This window comes from Prionailurus bengalensis, chromosome E2 (genome assembly GCF_016509475.1).
Source record: "Prionailurus bengalensis isolate Pbe53 chromosome E2, Fcat_Pben_1.1_paternal_pri, whole genome shotgun sequence".
Classification (NCBI taxonomy): domain Eukaryota; kingdom Metazoa; phylum Chordata; class Mammalia; order Carnivora; family Felidae; genus Prionailurus; species Prionailurus bengalensis.
In genome coordinates this window covers 4,428,402-4,451,255 of record NC_057352.1, presented here as the reverse complement: position 1 = coordinate 4,451,255, position 22,854 = coordinate 4,428,402, and the positions used below count along the sequence as shown (strand labels likewise).

The 22,854-nt window shown below is 48.5% G+C and overlaps 1 protein-coding gene and 1 long non-coding RNA gene across 6 annotated transcripts; one reads left to right on the top strand and one right to left on the bottom strand.

Annotated features, from left to right (window-relative positions):
• Nucleotides 1-6,591: 6,591 nt before the first annotated feature.
• On the bottom strand, nt 6,592-7,152 carry LOC122494760. Its single transcript, XR_006300271.1, has 2 exons — nt 7,075-7,152; nt 6,592-6,772 (listed from the first exon to the last, which is right to left on the bottom strand). It is a non-coding gene; the product is annotated as an uncharacterized LOC122494760 (long non-coding RNA).
• Nucleotides 7,153-7,351: 199 nt separating this feature from the next.
• On the top strand, nt 7,352-21,243 carry ZNF331 (zinc finger protein 331). 5 transcript variants are annotated; one of them, XM_043600176.1, is made up of 7 exons: nt 7,352-7,505; nt 8,488-8,553; nt 9,419-9,538; nt 10,186-10,285; nt 15,354-15,401; nt 16,597-16,723; nt 19,419-21,243. In XM_043600176.1, the coding sequence occupies exons 5-7, from the start codon at nt 15,393-15,395 to the stop codon at nt 20,753-20,755; spliced, it is 1,473 nt and encodes a 490-aa protein (XP_043456111.1). In that variant the 5' UTR covers nt 7,352-7,505; nt 8,488-8,553; nt 9,419-9,538; nt 10,186-10,285; nt 15,354-15,392; the 3' UTR covers nt 20,756-21,243. The 5 variants fall into 5 exon arrangements, with proteins under 5 accessions (XP_043456111.1, XP_043456110.1, XP_043456112.1 ...); XM_043600177.1 differs by having other exon boundaries at nt 7,362-7,505; nt 9,419-9,532; XM_043600175.1 differs by lacking the exon at nt 9,419-9,538 and having other exon boundaries at nt 7,357-7,505.
• The last annotated feature ends 1,611 nt before the right edge of the window (nt 21,244-22,854 follow it).

Here is a 22,854-nt window from a genome sequence, read left to right as displayed (position 1 = left end):
CTGCACTTCATGAAACAGAATCCAAATCCACTAGCACTAGCACCTAGTGCTAAATCCACTAGCACTGTGCACTGAGGAACCAGACCCCCTTGCACAACCTCAGAACACGGAGATAACATCTGTAGCTGGCATCACTGAATCTGCAGGTAATCAAGAAATGTTCCAGGGAGCACTGCCCTCCCTTTACGGATCAACTGCCCCAAACTCCTTTAAAAACCCCTGGGCCAGGCAGAAACCTTCCTTGGTGTTGGCCCTGGGACAAATCTGTCCTCTCCCAGGGTGGCCAGCCTCCTGACTAAAGCTCAAATTCCTTTCCAATCAACATGCATCTCTTGGGCCTTCTGAGCCACAAGGACCTGAACTTGGGGTTCGGTAACAACAGAACATCTATCAAATGTGAGGTTACAGCAGGACAAAAGAAAATTTCAGTTAATTGCAAACAAGTAGACGCAATCCAACTTTATTTCAAGATACATGCATAGATTTACAGCTCACCTCCAGCACGTAATAGACCAACACAATGAAGATAAAAAAGAACCAAGGAATTAATGCCTATTTTTTTTTCAACGTTTATTCATTTTGGGACAGAGAGAGACAGAGCATGAACGGGGGAGGGGCAGAGAGAGAGGGAGACACAGAATCGGAAACAGGCTCCAGGCTCCGAGCCATCAGCCCAGAGCCTGACGCGGGGCTCGAACTCACGGACCGTGAGAGCGTGACCTGGCTGAAGTCGGACGCTTAACCGACTGCGCCACCCAGGCGCCCCTTAATGCCTATTTTTTAAGTTTTTTTTTTTTTTTTTAATTGATATTTTAAAGCAATGGATTGGTGACGTCGATGCTCAAATTCCCCTCCACCCACCCTCCCAGGTCCTTTGTCCTGGGTTGCTGCAGCTCCTCCCCGTGGAACCACTGTGTACACCGCCCAGCGCCCCCTCTCGTCTCCACTCGCCAGCAAAAGCGGCTTCGGACTCCAACCGTTTCCAGCTCAGTAAGAGGAAAACATCTCGGCTTCCAGTGTGAGAGTCTACAGCACTCTAAGCGTTTACGCTAAATTGTTGGAAATATATACATAAAGCAGGAAGGAGTCAACCCTGCCCCGCACTACGCCTAAGTAGTCTAAACGAATCCAAACCCCGAACACCACATTAGGTGGGGCCGATCCAGGAACGCCCGGGGGCGGGACACAGGAGCGGCCGAGGCCCCGCCCACCACCAGACTCCGCCCCCACCGGTCCTCGCTAGCTCCCAGCCCCGCCCCGCGCTCACCGCAGCCCCGCCCACCCCCAGACCCCGCCCCCACACCCGCTCCCTCGGGAGCCAGCACCCTCCTAGCCCCACCCACTCCCAGCCTCCATACCCGCTTCCCCGGATCCCAGGACACACCATGCCCAGCCCCGCCCCGGCCAGCCGAAGCCCCGCCCCACCCCCCCAGCACGGCCGTGGCGCATTTCCGGCAGACCCGGAAGCGGATCCGGATAAGTGGTGTCCCACTGTTGCGGGACAGTTTGTCTTTCCGGTTCAGGTTTGAACGCAGCGGCTGCTCGGTCCGCAGAAGTCCGCACGTGGGTGTGGGGTCGCTGGAAGGCTGCAACCCGCGCCCGTCCATGCAGTGGTGAATCCCGACGCCGCTGGAGGCGATCCGAATGCTGGGATCCGCTCTGTTCCCGGTTAAAATTGCTCGGAAGGAGATCTGCCTCTCTGCCTGTGGCATGTGGACACTACCGGCCTCGTCGTTTTCCTGCACAGTACCCTTCGCCGACCCTCCTCACGGACCCGATGCCGTGTGAAGTCCCCACTCGGTGCACGGATTCTTGCCCTTGCCGCCGGCTCCCGCCTCTCGACTGTCTGTCTGCCCCTTGCGGGCAGCGCGGGTGGCCGGTTTCCTCCCTGAGCCTGGCATTCCGCAATCTTCACCCTGTCCTGAGACCCCCACCTCCACAGCCCGCGGCATCGCGTGCTCCTGGGGCGGGGACCTGTCACTCCTCCCGGGACCTCCTCGTTGTTGTCCCCCCACCCATCCGCGGAGGTGACAGGCTCGTGTCCTGTAGTGTTTCTTTCCTCCCTGAGCTCATCCGGACCATGGTGTAGCTGGGGCGCAAGGGTGTAAGAGGGGTGGGGTTCCAAACAGACCAGGTTGGGCCATTCCTGCTGACAAAATCCAAAGGCAAAGAGAGGAGCGGTGGTGAAACATGAAAGGAACCTAGGATTCGCTTCTCAAAGACTGTCCAAAGTGCTGAAAATACTTCCACGTTTATAAGGAAAATGTGGGGCAAAGGTGGGTGGGTGGATAGGTAGGCAGTGAAAGTCAAAGAGATCTTTGTCTTGGAGTCAATGATGAGTGGGGGCTCAGGGCAAACCCTACTGCTTGAAGGGGCAGCTGTTGGTTCCCCTCAGGGCATGTTTTGCTTTCAGAGTCTTCCTCCTGAGCTGAGAGTCCAGCTGGAGAGAACCCAACGGGAAAGTTTGAGGTCAAAATGCAGGCGCCCGAGATCCTCTTTCTCAGTGGTGTGTGTGCAACCTCAGTGTTCCACTGGAAAGGGTTTTCCCCACCCAGGGGCCATTTTTGTTCCATTCCTGTATCCTCAGATTTCATATTTCAATATGATTCCTAATGTGTTCATTTTTTTTTTTTCAAGTTTCAGCTTTTTTCCTTTTAAATAAATTGTATAATTCAGTTGAGGTCTCAATGCTTTTCTGATAATTATATATTGAAAATATTCATCAGGGGTGCCTGGGTGGCTCAGTCAGTTGAGCATCCGACTTCAGCTCAGGTCACGATCTCCCAGTTTGTGAGTTGGAGCCCCATATCAGGCTCTGTGCTGACAGCTCAGAGCCTGGAGCCTGCTTTAGATTCTGTGTCTCCCTCTCTGTCCACCCCTCCCCTGCTTGCGCTGTCTTCAAAATAAACATTTTTTTAAGTAAAAAAAAAAAAAAAGACGGGGCGCCTGGGTGGCACAGTCGGTTAAGCTTCCGACTTCAGCCAGGTCACGATCTCGCGGTCCGTGAGTTCGAGCCCCACGTCAGGCTCTGGGCTGATGGCTCAGAGCCTGGAGCCTGTTTCCGATGCTGTGTCCCCCTCTCTCTCTGCCCCTCGCCCGTTCATGCTCTGTCTCTCTCTGTCCCACAAATAAATAAACATTGAAAAAAAAATTAAAAAAAAAAAAAAAAGAAAAACAGCAAAACAAAAAACCAGCAGATGCAGGAAAGGTGTTGTGCCTCCCCCATAACTGTCTAAATTTACAGTGGAAAGGAGAGTCTGCAGGAGGAAGACAAGTATTAACAGAGGCCCCCCTTTACCAAAGGAACTCATCTGTATAATCAGCCTTGTCTTTCCAAACATCTCCTCTCACCTTGTTATTGAGTTTACACCCATACCCCTCTCCTTCGTTCCCTGTAAGCTTCATGGTACCTCACTGTCTTCTGAATTTCACATCTCTGTGGATTCCCATATGTACACTATTAAATCTAGTTTTCTCCTGTTAATTTGTGTCGTGTCAGTTAGATTTTTAAGTTCAGCTAGAAGGACCACAGGGCAGAAGGTCTTCCTCCCCAACCTTCTCAATTCTCTTATTAGTCAAACAGTCAAAATAGATCTGCTGTTTCAAGGTTTGTAATCATGTCATCTGTGAGTAATAACTGTTCTAGCCTCCTGCTTCTAGTTTTGTTTCCTGCTTTACCCTTTTCCTCTGGGTCCTGGCTCAGGCATCCTGTGCAGGGGTGCCTGGGCACTGACTGGGCCCCTGGTCTCAGCCCCACTTTCATGAAAATGTTCCCAGTGTTAAATCCTGATCATAATGTTTGCTGAAATTTTCTTGCTGAAAAGTAATTTTTTAAATGTCATATTTGGCAGGATTTAACTATCAAGGATCTACAGCAGTGCTCAAATATGTTTTGTTTAAATCTGTTACAGGTGCCTGGGTGGCTCAGTCAGTTGAGCGTCCGACTTTGGCTCAGGTCATGATCTCACGGTCCGTGAGTTCTAGCCTCACATCAGGCCCTCTGCTGACAGCTCATAGCCTGGAGCCTGCTTCAGATTCTGTGTATTCCTCTCTCTCTGCCCCTCCCTTGCTCATGTTCTGTCTGTCTGTCTCTCAAAAAATAAACAAACATTAAAAACATTAAAAAATATATGTTATTTTGATGTATTGCATTAATTGGTATTCTAATATGGAATCTTTTTTTTCATTAATGAAATAAAGTGGATTTGGCTAATATTAATTGCTAACTGGCTACATTTAAACAGCTAAAGTCATATTTGTACCTTTACATTATGTATTTAAAGGAGATCAAGTTAAAATTTTCTCGTTTCATTTTGTTCATATTTTTTTAGTAGCCTGATAAAATAATATGAACAAATTAATTTTTCTTCATTAAAAGAGATTCCAACACATTGGAACTATCTCTGGCTTAAAATGAAACAGAGTTTGGGGTGCCTGGGGGGCTCAGTTGGTTAACTGTCTGAGTTCCGCTCAGGTCATGATCTCATGGTCTGTGGTTTGAGCCGCACGTTGGGCTTTGTGCTGACAGCTGGGGGCCTGGAGCCTGCTTCAGATTCTGTGTTTCCCTCTCTCAAAAAATAAACATTAAAAAAAAAATTTTTTTTTAACGTTTATTTATTTTTGAGACAGAGAGAGACAGAGCATGAACGGGGGAGGGTCGAGAGAGAGGGAGACACAGAATCTGAAACAGGCTTCAGGCTCTGAGCTGTCAGCACAGAGCTCGATGCGGGGCTCGAACTCACAGACCGTGAGATCATTACCTGAGCTGAAGTCAGACGCTTAACCGACTGAGCCACCCAGGCGCCCCCCCAAAAAAATCTTTTTTAAATAAAATGAAACAGACCTTATTAGATTCAGAGACCTCCAATGCCTTTTAATCTGTATATTGAAATTGGTTACTCAGATTGTTTTCTTCCTCAGTCAGGATGTGCAATATAACCTAGAAAGTAATACATGTCCCTTAAAATTATAGATTTTTTTAAAAATAGAAAATGCTTTGTTATTTTCCATTCTGCGCAGAAATAGGTAAGGCCTCCAGTCCATAGCCTCAGCAACAGTGTTTTTGCTCTTTCATATTATAGCCATTTTAAAGAGTGTAATAATTGCACTGTAGTTTTGATTTGCATTTTCCTAGTGCCTGATGATGTTGAGCATATTTGCTTATGAGCCATTCATATATCTTTGGTGACATGTCTATTCAAGGCTTTTCCCTATTTCTTTTTTTTTTTTTTTTTTAATTTTTTAATGTTTATTTTTGAGAGAGAGCAAGGGAGACACAGAATCCAAAACAGGCTCCAGGCTCTGAGGTGTCAACACAGAGCCCAATGTGGGGCTTGAACTCACAAACCATCAGATCATGACCTGAGCCAAAGTTGGACACTTAACTGACTGAGCCACCCAGGGACCCCTCCTGTTTCTTTTTTAATTGGGTTGGTTTCTTCATGAGTTACGAAAGTTCTTTGCATATTGTTCGCCTGGAAATGTCTTTATTTCCCCCTGATTTTTTAATGATAGTTTTGCTGGATATAGTATTCCTCTTGGACCTTTTTAAATTATTATTCTCTCATTACTTTGAATATCTTATTCCACTGCCTTCACTTACTATTTCTGATGAAGTGCCAGGCATTAGTCATCACATTGTTGTTATCCTCTATACAATGAGTCTGTTCTGTTGCTGCTTCAAGATTTCCTCTTTGTCTTTTGCTTTCAACACTTAAACTGTGATGTGTCTCTTACAACTTCTGGATTTTGGGTTACAGTTCGAAAGGATCTCTCCTTATTTCCATGTTATGTACACATTTTTATCATGTTTATGACTTACTTTTTTACTTTTACATCTCTGATCCTCTTGTACTTTATCCTGATATATAATTTGAGCTATTGAATGAATTTGACCTTTTTCCAAATAACTACCCTGTCGTTGCAACACCATTTTTAAATAGTTCATTACTGATAAAGAAACAGGGCAGTATCTTGAATGGGAGCCATTCTAAGGACAAAAAGAATTATGGAGAACATTTCAGATTTTCTTTTGTTATATCACAGTTCTATCAACATCGTTATTTTGAAAGTATTTCCTTTAGGGGCACCAGGGTGGCTCAGTTGGTTAAGCCTCTGACTCCTGGTTTCGATTCAGGTGGCTTGTGAGTTCGAGCTTAAGTCAGGCTCTATGCTGACAGCACAGGAATTCTCTCTCTCTCTCTCTCTCTCTCTCTCTCTCTCTCTCTCTCTCTCTGCCTGTCTCCTGCTCACCCGCTTGCTCTCAAAACAAGTAAACTTTAAGAAAAATAATAAATATGGGCAACTGGGCTGCACAGTCGGTTAAGCTTCCGACTCTTGATCTTGACTCAGATCATGATCTCAGTTTGTGAGTTCAAGCCCCACATCGGGGTCTGCACTGATGTTGCAGAGCCTGCTTGGGATTCTCTCTTTCTCTTTGACCTTCCCCTGCTTCTGCTCTCTCTCTCTCTCAAAATAAAAAAACAAACTTTAAAAAGAAAAATAACATAAAATATAAAAAAAGCATTCCCTTTATGTTGTAGGTGACAGTAAGTAATTATAAAGTTGGGATTTAATAAATTGAGAGAACAATGCTATAAGGTCAGATTTAATTTGAAAATTATGAACAGGAATACAAGAATTCTTTTCCTACCTCTGTTCACCAAAAGCACCTAAAAGCAGTGTCAGCCCAAGAGTACGGAGTTTGTGTTCTCTAATGTCCTTTCCAAGCAACAGGAGTCCAGGCTTTTGGGAGAAGTGACTGATGCTGCATCTGGAATAGAGAACGAATAAAATGAACCTACAAGAAAAAGCCAAAAGTAACTAACATCATCATCATTCAAGGTAGTTTTTAAAACAACTGATTCGGTTACAGAGTGGTGATTAAAGAGGCAAACGTGCTTTTACGATGGGACCAATACTAGAGTGGAACCACATAGTCCCACTGCGTAAGGAAAGAAATGTCCCAGTTAACGGCTGTATAAGGAACGTCAGCATTAACGGGGAAAAAACGTTGTTTTGGGCTTTTTGTTTTTCATAAGTCAAATAATGGTCTGAGGGAAAAGTCTCAATTACTCTTAAAACCAACCCCTTGGCAACGAGCGACATCACACAGACGACGAGCCATCCTTACGCAGGAGACCGAAATGCATGCTGGGAGCCCCGCCGCACCCCCCCCCCCCCCCCCATCCTTCCGCGAGTCCTTCCCCTGAACGACATTTCCCAGAAGTCTGTGAGGCACAGCGCTTCGGGCCGCGCAGAGTTGCATGCCGGGGAAGGGGGCCGCCGCGCCTCAAGCTCCGCGTATTCCCGGGCTGCTGGACTACATTTCCCAGAGGCCCGGCGCACCGCCCCCTCTCTGAAGTCGGAACGCGGCGACGTGCCTGCTGGGAGAGGCTCGCTAGGTCTAGCATCGCCTCTGCTTCGCATCCCGCGGACGCGGTTCGGAGTTAACCTCGCGCCTTGCGCCCCCTCCCGACTTCTAGTGGGTCGTGGGGCCCCGAGCGGTGAGTGGGTGGCCTCCCGGGAGAGGAGCGGCGCGGGGGACGGCGTGGGAGGGCGGTGGGGAAGGCATTCCGGGCGCGGAGGCCCGACGCGGAGCCTGGGCCCGCGGGAGCTGCTGCGGGGAGAAGTGCGGGAGCGTCGCGGGGGGGGGGGCGGTGCCAGGGGCCGGGTCCCCGGGGCCGCGGTGCGCGCGGGGGTGCAGGCCCCAGCTCGGACGCTGTGACGCACTTCGCGGGATTGGGGTTGGGGGGGGGGCGGCGGCGGGACCGCGATTGCGCGACTGGGCTCCGCAGGGGTGGAGGGGCCCGGCTGGAGCTGCGTGCCTGTCACGGGTGCTTTCGCGCCACGGCGGGGGCGGCAGGGGGTCGGATGGGCCACCGTGCCTGTCACGGGTGCCTTCGTGCGGCGGGTAGCAGGGAGGCGGAGGGGCGGGTCTGGAGTGTTACGGTGCCTTCGCGCAGCCGCGGGGGTGGCGGGGCCAAGGTGCGTGTCGTGACGGCATATGCGGTGGCGAGGCTGGGATTAGTAGGGGACAGGGCAACCTGTAGCTTTGCTGTCGCTGCTCCAACCGGAGCACGTTCCAACCCGGGGTGGAGGGGGGAGGAAGGGCAGTGTTCGCGGAGGGAGATGAGAGCCCGAACCCTGCCGCGAAAGTGACCGACGGGAAGGGCGCAGACGTAGCATGAGATGACTGTTTTAGAACGAAGTATTGACTTTACGGGCTACCAGAGTACCAGGACCGAAGGGCCTCGGGAATGAGATTCCTTCTTTGGAGGGGAGAGGTCCCTGACTTGGGGGATGGGGCTGCTTCATATGTCAGAACCCCAGTTACTCCAGCCTGGTCCCCGGGAATCTCCGAAATACTCAGATCCCAGTTCCCTCTCATTCCTGACTGGTTTTAGATAGGCTGTGTGGGCTTGGAGGGTGTTTCCTGATAAGTTTGTGCTCCAGAAAGGCCCTAGTGTTTCCTTCTCTTTCCCCCAGGCCAGCGGTCGTCCAGAAAAAGCATCCTGAGGAGGAAGACGGCTTGTTACACACCTTAAAGTCAAGGTTCAGATGAGTTACCCTTTTTATTCTGTTAATGACTTGTGCTTCTAGGACTTCAGAATATCTGCTTTCCTTGGCCTGAAATGTTCTCCCTGATAGGGACTTAACCTCAGTCATTCTTGCCCAAGAGGTGTGATGGGGTCAGGCAGGTGTATGCACACAACACAGAACAGAGGACTGCAGTGGAGAGGTTCCCTGTGGTGCTTTATTTTAGAGGGTGCTTTGGTCAGGACGATCTGACTTGTAAGGTGGAATCAAGCACTAGACTTCGTTGGTCTTTAACCACAGGCCTGACTTCCAGAGCAAAATAAGAAGAGAGAAGTTTTGAGGGTTTGGGCCAGCGAATGACAAAGTTACCAGCTTTGTGATGCTCTTAAAAGTGGGGCTTGAACAAAGGTCTTTTCATCAAAGGCAGGGACTTTTTTTCCAGGAAGCAGTAAGTAGAGATTTGTTGTATTATCCCCATCTTTTTGGGGGTCTGGACAGCCTCCGTTTGTTTTCCTGGGTTTCACTTGCCTCTCTGTCTTAACTGTAAGAAGCAACGTAGTTTGACGTTGTGTGTGAGTTCTGGGTCTAGAGCAGGGTTTCACACACGTTTTCCGTGAAAGGTCACGTATTAAATAGTTCATGTTTTGCGGGCTACAGGTTGCATATTCTCCATGTTAATTTTTAAAATGGTTTGAGATTTGCAGAAAAATTGCAAAGATAGTATGAGAATGCCCAGGTCTCCCCCACCATTAATAACGTACGTTAGGGTGGGATATTAATTCACAGTTGATGAGCCAGGTTTGATATGTTATCATTAACTGAAATCTGTGCTTTATTCAGATTTCCTTACTTTTTACGTAATGTTCTTCATCTGTTCCAGGATGCCATCCAGGAGATCCCATTACATTTCACTGTCATGTGCCCTTAAGCTCCTCTTGGCTGAGACAGTTTCTCAGACTTCCCTTGTTTCTGATGACCTTGACGGTTTTGAGAGGTACAGGTACTTGGTAGGGTGCCCCTCTCTCGGAACCTGATGCTTTTCTCATGATTGGACTGGGTGTATGGTTTTGGGGGTGGAAGATCACATTGCTTTCATCTTGTCATGGCAAGAATACATCATGATTTATGATGGCTGAGTTTGAACTTGATCATCTGGTTGAGGTAGTTTGTCAGTTTTCTCCACTGTGAAGTTGTTCCTTTGTTTCCAAAGACCTTGTGTCCCTAAGTGACAGCCTTGTGTTTCAGGACCCCAGTTACTAGATCCCAGTGACTCTGGCCCTGCCTCAGTGGTCAGGTCTTTCTCTCTTATCACCCCCTCACTTACTTGTAAGGACCCTTGCATTACGTTGGGCCCACCTGCCAAAATTCAGGGTACCTCCCTGTGTTGAGGTCAGGTGAGGAGCAACTCCCAAGTCCACCTGGGCCCTAGCTCCCCTCTGCTCTGTAATGTAACATATTCACGGGCTCCAGGGCAAGGATGTGGATGGACATCTTGGGGAGACCGTTTTCCTGCCTGTCACAGGCCTGTCCACCCAGCGTTCCCCTGATGACTGCAATATACCCACTCCCCCATGACACTGGTCTTTCTCTTTGTTGATTTTTTTTTAATTTGGGACTCTTATGTTTCTTATCATGGGATTAATTCAGGCCTGCCGCAAAAGCTTCAGTTCCCTAAGGAGCCCGTAAAGAAGAAACTCGAAATTACCCATAACTGTACCATCCAGAGCTAATTGCTGTTGATTTTTTGGTATGTATGTGCCCAGCCCTTCCCTCCCCGTCTGTGCATACATGTGTGGTTTTTGTCCTCAGAGTCCTGGATCCTGCTAAGTGATAACGTAAGTGAGCCATAGACTCTCCAGATGTTAGTTTATAGAGGCGTCCAAGTCAGCCGTGGGTCCTATTGTACCTGTGTGCATGTGGAGAGAAGTGTTCCAGTGATCCTCATCTTGCTTAGGAAAAAAATCTCTCACATATTTACACCTTCAAGGATTAGAAAGGCATCATTTAAAATTAATCCCATGAACAAATTATCAACACAGACAGGCTTTCAAAATTAGATTTTGTAAGATTTGAATTTTCCTTTCACAGAACGGGACTATAAGTACTGACTTACTACAGATATGAGCTGTACTCTAACATTTGCACGGGCAGATACATGAGAAAGGTGTAAGGTGACAGAAATCTCCCCTGACAATGGAGTACGAGGTCCAGCCACGTGCTGTCAGTTTGACACCTTCTCAGGTTAGATTCTGAGCTGGATTTTCCATGCAGACTCCGGTCTGTCCCTCATTTTCTCCTTGTGTGTCTCAGAAGGTTTTTTTGCTGATGATTTAAAAGAATTTCATTTCCCAAGAGGCTCGGAAAATTGTTAGCATGGATTATATAGAAACAGGTTTGAGAAGCACCTTTCAGTAGAAGAAAGGAAAAGGCACGCTTGAGTTTCTTTCATAAAAACAGTGTGATGTGACTGATTTTCAATCATAACTGCTAACTGGTATTAAGTAACTGTTAATATTATTGTGTTTTATATAGATTATCTTAATAGTTGCTGCAGTCCTACCTGCCCGATACTGCTTTTACCCCCGTCTTACCCATGGGGGAACAGACAGTGGGAGGTTAGCAACTGTCAGAGCTCAGATTCACATCCTAAAAGACCACAGGGCCTTATTCTTAATGTCACCAAGACCTCTTCTCCCAAATTACACATATTTATTAAACCTGTTTTCTTCACTTAGTAACTTACCTTAAATTTTTTTCTTAAGGAATATAAGTCAATATCATTGTTAGTAAATGTATTATATGCCATTATAACAGACCGTAATTTATTTCATCTGTCCTCTACCATGAGCTATTTCTGTTTCTTTCTTTTATTTTTTTTTCCATCTTTTAAAACAATTCTCTGGAAAATCTGAATAAAATTGATGGATTACATCCGTATCAATGTCCTGATTGTTACATTGTCCTGTAGTTTTGTGATGTGTTACCATTGGGGTCAGCTGGGTAAAGGGTACACGGGTTCCCTCTGTATTATTTCTTGCAACTGCATGTGAGTCGACAACTATCTCAAAACATTTTTAAAGCCGTCCCATTTTCAAAAAGTCCTCAACATTCTTGTACACATATTTGTACACCTCTTTCTGTTTCCTGGGGATAAGTGTTCCCAAAAGAGGAATTTTGCATCAAACTCCTATCTTTGTTAAGTGCCTACAAGGGGCCTGACCCTGTGGTGTGAGCACTGGGAACGAGCGATGACTGAGCACATCATTACCTGCCCATTGCCCATAACCCGGCCTGAAAGGGAGGTGAATGGCCCTGAATGGAAGCCCTGGGCAGCCTGCAGTCAGGGTCTGTGGAGACTCGTAGGTGACGTGCTCCGAAAGGTGCTGGGAAGGAGAGAATCATTCTCAGGGTTGTCAGGTCGTGACCAGATAACTGAATGCACGGGCTGTGTGTGGAGTAAAATGGAATTTGCTCCCCGAGTTGTAGACCTTAAAAGTCGTCTGTAATGACGTCTGATGCAAAGTGAAGACTGACAGGGTCAGGTGGTTTAGCATTTGTGCACAGGACACCGTGGCTGGAAGGCCAAGTTCAGAAGTCCAGTTCAGCCTTCCAGCGAGACAGCTGTCAGTGTCTGCAGAGCACCCCTTGGAATTCTGGTCCTGTTTCTAGTCAGTGCCCCAACATGTGTGGGCATGGGGATGCACCAAAGAGCTGGTTTACGTATTAGGAAGTGAAAGGAAACAAAAGTCAATGCGTAAAATAATGCAAAGATCATGTATTCTGAGCTTTTTTTCCCACCGTGTCAAAAGGAGACTTTAAAAAAGAAGTTTCTCTGTTGTTTGAGAGTCCAACGGCCATTTAATGAATTTTTTTAAATTTTTTAAAGTTTGTTTATTTTTGAGAGAGAGTGTGAGCAGGGGAGGGGAGGAGAGAGAGGGGGACACAGAATCTGAAGCAGGCTTCAGGCTCTGAGCTGTCAATACAGAGCCCAGTGTGGGGCTCGAACCCATGAACCGCACAAGTTCATAACCTGAGCTGAAGTTGGACACTTAACCGACTGTGCCACCCAGGTGTCTGCCATTTAATGAACTTAAAAGAAACGCACACACGTATATACATCCAACCAACACCTGCTGTTACACACCAAGTGAGGTGTACTTAAGAAAATCAAGATCATGGGGTGCCTGGGTGGTTCAGTTGGTTAAGTGTCTGACTTCAGCTCAGGTCATAATCTCACGGTTTGTGGGTTTGAGCCCTGCATCGGGCTTTGTGCTGACAGCTCAGAGCCTGGAGCCTGCTTCGGATTCTGTCTCCCTCTCTCTCTCTGCCCCTCCTGCTCACGCTCTTGTGTCTCTCTCAAAAATAACCAAACATTAAGAAAAGAAGGAGAAAATCAAGATCAGACGGGGTTCAGGTCACCAGGACCACCAGCAGGTTCCGTGGTTCTGAGGGGACTCACATGATTCAACAGGCAGTCCTGCTCGTGGCCAGGGTTTATCCGGTGACCGGGCACACAGCACAGTCAGCCGAGGGACAGGCACATGGGACAATGTCGGGAGGAATCCAGGCACACACTTCCAAGAGCACCTTCCCAGTGCAGTGACCCAGGACATGCTTAATCCCCCAGCTTGAGTGACAGCAGCACATGTGAAGTGTCGTCCACCAGGAAAGCTCATCAGGGCCCAGTCACAGAGGCACCGTCTGCCTGGTACATCCCAGAATTGCAGACCCCCAGAGGAAAGCAAGGGTTCCGTATAAACCACATGGTTTCTACAGTTTAAGAGCAGTGAGCCGCCTTGTCAGGGAGTGGCGGGGACCCTCCGGAAGTCCAGCCAAGGGCCAAGAAATTTCAAACCTGCTCTGTTAGCTCTTTTCTGCATAAGGGATGCATAACTTTCCAGGCTTTTTCTTTCTGTTTCTCTGTGTTTCCTGTTTCTATTGATGTGTTACGGTTATTCTGTGTCTGTGTGTCTCTGTATACGCATACATATGTTCATATATAAAATACTGCAACTGTATTATTCTGTTTTGGTAGACTGATTTTTCTGCTGCCAGTATCTCCGAAGTAGTCATGTCTTTTAAGGATTTCTCCCAACTTAGCATTTCATGGACATTTACTCTTTTACATCGTACTCGATGCAGTCAGCTCTTCTGGCCTCAGTGCTGAACGTGGTGGCCTTTCCTTCACTGTATCCACCTGCCGTGTCTTGACCAACCTCACCCCATCTAGAGGCCAGAACAGATTCGAGGGCACGGGATCCACGCAGGGTTACCTTCAGCCCCGACACCAACTCCAAGTTCAGGACTTTCCCGAAATGACTTTCAGGTTCAATAAATCAAGACTAGAAGCATTCCTAGGATTCACTGAGAACTGTTTTCATAGTTACAGTTAATTACAGGGGAAGGATGCAGATTAACAAGCTTCCAGTGTCCAGTGTCCTCTCCCCATGGAGTTAGGACTGGATTCCCTGTCACAGGGACGTAGGACAGTATGCATAGAGTATTGCCAAACGCCCAGAGTTTTCACAGGCCTGGTTGGTTGACTGAATGATTGATCATCCAGGCATGATTGACTAATTGTCTCCATGCTAATCTCATTATCAGCTCATGACCCAAAGCACCCACCCCGAATCACCTGGGTTGGCCTTTCTTGTGTAGCCAGTTCCTGCCCTAAGACTAGTTGGGTATAACCAGAGGCACCAAAACAAAGACATTCTCGTCAGGTGTGATGTAGGTCACCTCTTGGAAGTTGAGGGCAGGGGCACCTGGGTTGCTCAGTAGGTTGAGCACCCGACTCTTAATTTCACTCAGGTCATGATCCCAGGGTTTGGGATCGAGCCCTGAGTTGGGCTCTGTGATGAGCATTGAGCTTGCTTAAGATACTTTCTCTCACTCTGCCCCCCTCCCCAGCTCTTGTCCTCTCTCACTGTTTAAAAAAAAAAAAAAAAGTTGAGAGCAAAAGACAAAGAAGAATGAGAGCTTGCCATTTGCAACAAAATAGATGCACCTAAAGAGTATTAAGAGAAAGATAAATACCATATGATTTCACTTATATGTGGAATTTAAATAAAACAAATGAACAAACTAAAACAGAAACAAACCCATAAATGCAGAACACCAACAAGCATGGTTGCTGGAAGGGAGGGGAGGAGGGAGGGGCAGAATGGGTGAAGGGGAGCGGGGGAGGTACAGGCCTCCAGCCCTGGAGAGAGTCACAGGGATGAGAGGGACAGCATAGGGAACACAGTCAGCGGCATTGTAACGAGTGTAACAGGGCCGCTACACTTGTGTGCACAGCGTGAGATACAGACTTAAGTATTCCTGACACTAACACAACACTGTCCGTGCGCTGCAGTTGAAGAAACGATGTTGAGGGCCGCCTGGCTGTCTCAGTCATTGGAGCGTGCGACTCTTGATCTGGGGGTCGTTGAGTTCATACCCACGCTGTGGGTAGAGATTACTTAAAAAAAATAAAAATTTAAAAAGTAAAAGAGTTATCTTGAGAAATGACAGCTGAGAGTAGGTCTGACTTAAAGGCAAAACCATAACTACCGGCCGCTCTAATGTGTGTGTGCAGCTGGGTTTCCGGGGGTTTCGGGGATTTCCCTTTTTGCGCAGACTCCTCTGTATCCTCTCCGGACGTGTCATGTTGATACGTGCATATTGTGGGAGAGGAATGCGGGGGCGGGGCTTGTAAACAAAGAGGAGCTGGAAGGTTGTATGTCGGCATTTGGGGACCAAGGTGCACTTGTTTTAATGCCTCTTTTTTTCTCGTATATCTCTGGCTTCTCTGGATTTTGTGTCTTTGGTAAAAGAAACCCCAAGAGGACTGATCAGTTCTTGATTCTAAAACTATGGCCCACGTAAGTATGTTTTTCTCTCTCCTTCTTGAAATGTGATGTTTAGGTCCTGTGGATATTTTTATGAGTTATCCTGAAGCCTCCTGCTCGACTGAGGCCCCTGTAATTCCCCCCCCCCCCACCACCACCTCGGGCCTTCTGTTCTGGTGAACGACAATGCCATACAGCCCTGTGCCCCCGCATGGCTAATGCTCACTTCACCCCCAAGCCAGTGATTTCACTGTCTCCTGTGTGCTCACGTTTTTGTCAGGAGTAACGGGGGAGCAGCGGAGGAGGAAAGTCCCTTGAGAGAAATACCTGGGCCACGTCTGTGGTTTGAGGAGTTGGAGGTGGTGGTCCCATGTGACCACATGCAAAAACTAAAATTCTCCCCGTTCTCCACTGGTCTTTTTTCAGGCCGAGAAAAGGGAACGTTCACGTTGTCTGGTCAGTGTCAGTGTGCGGTGAGAGCTCGAGCTCCAGGAGGCTTTTGGGGTCAGATAGGGCTGTGCTTAGGGCCTGAGGGGCCGTGGTGTTACCAGGGGACCCAAGAGATGCATTGTGTTGTCGAGGAGACCTGCCAGACCCACACTGCCATCCACGTGATTCTGCACCAGTATCCTAAGTCAGGAACGGGGAAAAGGCGGGGGTGGTGGGTGGCGACGGGTAAGAAGGTCACCCAGTACAGAAGTCCTGGATGATCATCTACTCCCAGAATTGGGGAAAACCCCGGATGTCTGGTTGTACCTAGGTGTACAGCTGTAGTAAATTTAATCTGTTCCCACGAGGGAATAAGAAAATGCTGCTCATTAGGTAGGAAGACTGCTTAAAGTCTTGGCAAATGATGAGCATGAGGCTTGAGAACATTCCGACACATGAGCCCTAGTTTCGAAGGTAAAAGAGCTCACATTTCGGAGACAAAACCCAAGGCATTTTCCTTCCCTTGGAGGATGGAAAGGGTGCCCCAGGAATCCACAGTTGCTGAGGTGTTATGGGGCAGGCACTCAGGAGGAGCCCCAGGATTGACAGGTTGGAGTAAGGAGGCATCCCACAGGCCGTGGGGTTTTCTCTTCAGCCGCCCGGCCCTGCTGCGGTCACAGCCCCCACCGCGTCCTGTCCATGTCCAGCCCGACCCAGCACAGAGCCCTTTCTGGCCTGTCTTTCATCTTGAGCCTGTGCTCCCTCATCTCATCAGGGACGTGTGGGTTTGTGTTCTCAGGGTCTGGTGACGTTCTCAGATGTAGCCATCGACTTCTCGCAGGAGGAGTGGGCGTGCCTGGACTCCTCGCAGAGGGACCTGTACTGGGACGTGATGCTGGAGAACTACAGCAACCTGGTGTCCCTGGGTGAGCCGCCTGCCCCCCGGAGCGTCGGGACTGCCTTCCAAGGACCTAGCCGACTTCCTTCTTCCCCTTCCCAAGGAGTGTCCTGAGCTCAGCCGCATCTAAAATGGGCATCATGCGCCCTCGTCTGCTCTGTCAGCGATCGTCCCACCTTTGGGACATCCTGTCCTTAGTGACCAAAGCGAATTTAGATTCTGGAATATTTATTTCACAGCCATCTCCATATTACGGTAGTGTGTTACCGCCCAAACCACTGTGGATGGACTGTGGTACTCTGGGGACCCACCTCCTGGGAAAACCGCTCCGCACAGCAACTTCATCTTCCTGGTAAAGTAGCGTCTGTGTCTGCGTCTGACATACAGGCAGACCGAGTGAACAGCATTCCTGTAAAACCAAAGCGAGCACTTTCCATTTGCTGCACGTTGTTACCTGCAGTGAGGCTGAAAGTTACCATTCCTGAATCCTGAGTTAACATAGGATGACCGTGTCCTGTAAACGTTTCAGGACATGTCTTGTTTTCCTGTTGGAAAACAGTAGCCATAGTGTTAGTGGCTGATACTGTGCCCACTGTGTACCCGGCGTTGTTGTGAGCACTGTGTGTACAAACACTTCATCTCGCCCCCACCAGCTTATGGTGGGTGTCGGGACGACTTCATCTCGTCCCCACCAGCTTATGGTGTCGGCACAATTGCCGTATCTGATCTGTAGGCGAGAATACTTGGGCATAGGGTGACTAGGTCAGACAGGGAGGCAGAAGCAAGAATCGAACCCTAGAGTTGTGGCCCGGGTCCACACTGTCACCCCCCCCCCTCCCCCCCCGTTGTACTTGCCTCCAGGGGTAAGGCCCCTGGGAGTTTAAAATAAGATCTTCCTGTCTGGCTGCCTGTTTGTTCTTTGACCATTTCTCTTTTCTGACCACTTTGACTTGCAGCTTGTCAGAAATTTCGCGAAGTTTCCATCAAAACATTTTTGAGCTTATGATTTGTTTCTTAAGTCCCACATCACGTGCCTTTCTTTTTTCGGAAGCAGGGCCTTTCATTTCTAAGCCAGATGTGACTTGCTGCTTTTGGGAGCAGGGGAGAGAGCCTGGGTTGAGAGGGGGGTATGCGTGCAGAGGACAGTGACAGCCGGTCCGCCTGGGACGTGCCATCGAGGCAGCGAGCAGGTGTGCCCCTGGGCATTTGGGAAGCTCGCTGCAAAGGCCCAAGGCCTGTAGGGAAGAAGTCACCACCAGGAACCTGATCTCCACCCCATCCCCCTCTACCCATTCTCCTCCACTTCACCCCACTTCTCGTGTCGTGGATGCTGCTGGTCTGTGGACCAGCCTCCAGTAGCAGGGGCGTAGACAATGTGATCCCATGCCCTTTGTCGTTCGTGCAAGTTGGCTGGATTCCTAGCTTTGAGGGCTTTTCTCCTTTTCCTTTTGTCTGATTTTCACTAATACCTCTTCCCGGGTGTGGTTATGTTCTAACATCACAAGACGTTGTCTGGTTATGGCTCTTTTTGAGCCTTTAGCTGTCACTGACACTCGGTGACCCACTTTTGCAGAGGGATTCAAAATGGTGATCTTCTAGGGACGCCTGCGTGGCTCAGTCGGTTAAGCGTCCGACTCTTGGTTTTGGCTCAGGTCATGATCTCGCGGTTCGTGAGTTCGAGCCCCACGTCAGGCTTTGCATTGGTGGTGAGGGGCCTGCTTGGGATTCTCTCTCTCTCTCTCTCTCTCTCTCTCTCCCCCCCTCCCCCTCTCCCTCTCCCCCTCTCCCTCTCCTCTCTTCTCTCTCCTCTCTCTGCCCCTCCCCACTCACGCTTTCTGTCTCTCTCAAGATGAACTTTAAAAAATACATTTTAAAAAATGGTGATCTTTTATCACCACTTTGTTTGTTCACTGCACTATTTTAAAGAGAAACTGCTCCATCTACTACTTGGTTATGTAATGACACCATTTGTACCTGATAAAGATTGTTCTTTAAAGAGAAAATTACCAGTTCCTACAGTAAAGGGCTGCCTTGTTAGCATGCTCCCAGTTGATCATTTAACACTTTGTAGCATCGTTGTGACCTCAGGAAGTTGAACATGTTCAGGATTTTGCAGCCCCTTGGAGTTAACATCGTACGGATGGTCAGATCCTCCTGAACATTCCTTTATACACGTTTACCAGGTTTCTTACAGTGAATCCTACACATTGTCTCTTTTATTGCCTTCGATGTTGGGTCTTTATGTCCAGAACTACTTTCCATTATATGACTGACACTACATAATTTCAGAATATTTTATACCCAGCTACCCAACTGTATATTCTTGTTTTTTACATTAGTGGTGTATTTGATTTTCCTGCATTTTCCAGGTATGTCATTACATTATCTGCAGATTTGTTCTTTATCATCTTTATTTTTGAGATCTGCCTCTCCGATTTCTTTCTGCTTAATTGCGTCAGCTCATAGGAAATAGTGGGGCGTCTAACAGATAGTTCCTTTTCCTTGTCTGACTTTAGCAGGAATGTGTGCATCTCCAGTGTTTCCTCATTAAGTATTATGGTCCCAGGAGTGGACTCTATATTGTAACAAGAGCCCTTAGGGGATTCATGTTTGTTCTCCTAGAGAAGTTTTATTTCTCTTAGACAAGGTTTTTGGTTTGTGGTTAGTTTTGTGTTTTCATTCTCCTTAGAAGGAAACAAATATGTTTATTTTTTTTCCCCCAGATTTGGAGTCACCATATGGGACCAAGAGTTTACCTACAGAAAAGGGCATTTACGAAATAAATTTATCCAGATGGAACTCAAATGGAAAAAGTAAATCCCTGGGCCTTAACTGGATGTGTGAAGGTGAGTTTGAAAGATCACAGGGCCCTCAGCAGGGCTGTTTGAATCAAGTGATAACCAACCATGAGAAAACGCCCACTTGTAGAGAAAATACCTCTGGTAGACCACACCAGAGACCTCATGCTAGGGAGAATTCCTACGAATGTAAGGAATGCGGGAAGGCCTTTAGTCGTGGCTACCAGCTCACTCAGCATCAGAAAATTCACACGGGGGAGAAACCCTACGAATGTAAAGAATGCAAAAAGGCCTTTCGTTGGGGCAATCAACTCACGCAACACCAGAAAATCCACACGGGGGAGAAACCCTATGAATGTAAGGACTGCGGGAAGGCCTTCCGCTGGGGCTCGAGCCTGGTCATTCATAAGAGGATCCACACGGGCGAGAAGCCCTACGAGTGTAAGGACTGCGGGAAGGCCTTTAGACGTGGTGACGAGCTCACCCAGCATCAGAGGTTTCACACGGGGGAGAAGGACTACGAGTGCAAAGACTGCGGGAAGACCTTCAGCCGCGTGTATAAACTGATCCAGCACAAGCGAATTCACAGCGGCGAGAAGCCCTACGAGTGCAAGGACTGTGGGAAGGCCTTCATCTGCGGCTCGAGCCTCGTCCAGCACAAGAGGATCCACACGGGCGAGAAGCCCTACGAGTGCCAGGAGTGCGGCAAGGCCTTCACGCGAGTCAACTACCTCACTCAGCACCAGAAGATCCACACCGGAGAGAAACCACACGAGTGCAAGGAGTGCGGGAAGGCCTTCCGCTGGGGCTCGAGCCTCGTGAAGCACGAGAGGATTCACACGGGCGAGAAGCCTTACAAGTGCACAGAATGTGGGAAGGCCTTTAACTGCGGCTACCACCTCACGCAGCACGAGCGGATCCACACGGGCGAGACGCCTTACAAATGTAGGGCGTGCGGGAAGGCCTTCATCTACGGGTCGAGCCTTGTGAAACATGAGAGGATTCACACAGGGGAGAAGCCCTACGAATGTAAAGAGTGCGGGAAGGCCTTCAGTCACGGCCATCAGCTTACGCAGCATCAGAAGATTCACACGGGTGAGAAGCCCTTTGAAGGTAAGGAGTGTGGGAAGGGGTGTCACCATGTGAACCATCTTCGAGAACATGAGAGAATTCACACTGCTGGAAAACCTCTTGAACGCAAAGAACATGCAGAAACTTCCATCCCACATTCCTTCCTTCCACAACACAAGGAAAACCCGTGATACGATTTAACACGAGAAAGCCTTCACCAGACACCCTTCTGCTCACAGGACCTCAGAGGAGTCATGCTTGAGGCAGTTTGGAGAATGGAGAAATCACTTTTTCTTAGTGATCACCGTATACCCTGTGTAGACTTTCTTTTTTTTTTTTTTACTGCAGTGAGTGGATAGAAGCCTCCTAGTACCACTGGATGTCTGTCTCATTTCAGACTTGTTCTGGGGAATAACTCCGCCAATGTAACATATGCGGGAGAGCCTCCCACCGTGGTACACTCCCTCCCCGTTATTGTCGCCATCCCACCGCTTTACTCCCTGTGGTTCACTGGGGAAGTGACCTGGTACCCCCTGTGCGTTATGTGTGGAATGGGGATAGTTACACCTAATCCTGCTGTTGTGGTGACTGCGTCTGGTACTTGTAAACTCTTTGAAAGTGTATCTGGAATATCACATAAGCTCAATAAATATTAGCTGTTGTTGTTCTTACCATCATTGCCATGGGCGTTGCTCTTAGTGAATTCTTACAGGAAGACCCCCTTCCCTGTGGGTTCAGCGGGTTTAGAAAAGACTCAGACTTCTAGAAGAAAATAACAGTAATCTAGAGATTACTGCCACGGCCTTGGGGTGGACAGCGTTTCTTGGTACACAAAAGATGCTCACTGTGAAATAAAAAGTTTACACGTTGGATCTTGTTGAAAGTTGTTCGTCAGGCGAAACCATGAAGCCAGCAAAAACAGCAGGAAGAAGGCACTTCCTGTCTATGCACCTGGTAAAGGACTCACACAGAAAACCAAATCCCCCAAGTCAGTAACAAATTGGTGGGAAAGGCGGGGAGGGAGACTTAAATAAGCGCTTGACAGAGATCATCAAATGGCCGGTGAGCCAGTGAAACGGGTTCGATGTCTTTTCTCACCAAGGAAATAAGAACACTACCTGTGATTTCACCGGATCACTAGAATAGCTACCATTAGAATCACGTGTGAGCCTGGCACTTTGTTGGATCATCACACGTGACCTGTTCCAGAAGGAATATGGGACCAGCACGTGAGATCTTGGGGGTCCCACAGCAGGAGCAAGGAGGTGGTGCTCAAGGGGGGTGGCGAGTGGACTTGCCCTGGGGGGAGGCGCTGGGACCCTCCATCCAGTCCTGGGAGAATGAAGGGAGCAGTTAGAGTCAGGAGTCCTAGGGAGAAGGGAGAGGTCATCTTGTGGGAGGGACTAGAGCCCACAGGAGTGAGTTTGAGAAGCTGGGGGAGGAATGGCTAGTGCTCAGACAGGTCCTGGGAGACTGAAGCCTTCAAGAGCTAGAAGACTTGAATGCCTGTGGGTCTGGCCTTGGCACGGGGTTGGGGGGGCGGGGGGTGGTAGTGTGGTTAGAGCACAGAGGAGCGTCCTACAAGGGCAACAGAGGATCCAGATTCTGGGGTCAACGTAGGGCTTAATGTTTGGTTTACCTCCGGGTTGGGGTGTAGTATTCACAGAATACAGATGTCTGCAGACTGCAGGTGTGGGTGGGTGCTGTCCTGCATGAAGGGAAGTGGGGGCAGGGATAGGGCGAGGCCACCCAGGCACCCCCACAGTTTCAACTCTGCTTTGGACTGTTTTCAAGAGTGTGGTCTCCCAGTGGTTGCCACCCTGGCGTCAGAGTAGTTCTGACAAGTTCGTTCTTGCCGCCCATGAAAGCATCAATGCATAATCCTTGCTTCAGGCTCAGTTTTGGGGAGAATAGGGTTTAAGGCATCTTGATGCAGCTCTGTCACATCACTACTCATTTGCTTCTGGTGTATATCCAAAACTGACATTTCTACTGAAGGTTTCTTTTTTTAATTTTTAATGTTTATTTATTAGAGAGAGAGGGTAAGCAGGGGAGGAGCTGAGAGAGGGAGACGCAGAATCCAAAGCAGGCTCCGGGCTTTGAGCTGTCAGCACAGAGACTGACATGGGGCTTGAACTCGAACCATAAGATCATGACCTGAGCCGAAGTCATACACTTAACCGACTGAGCCACCCAGGCACCCCTCTACTGAAGGTTTACTGACTTATCGTCTGTGTTCTCCATCAGAGTGTGAGTTCTTGAATCCTGTGACCTTTCGCTTGCTTACCTC

Coding starts and splice junctions, on each gene's coding strand:
- ZNF331 (XM_043600176.1), top strand. Junction 16,724..19,418: donor CAGCAACCTGGTGTCCCTGG/GTGAGCCGCCTG, acceptor TTTTTCCCCCAG/ATTTGGAGTCACCATATGGG.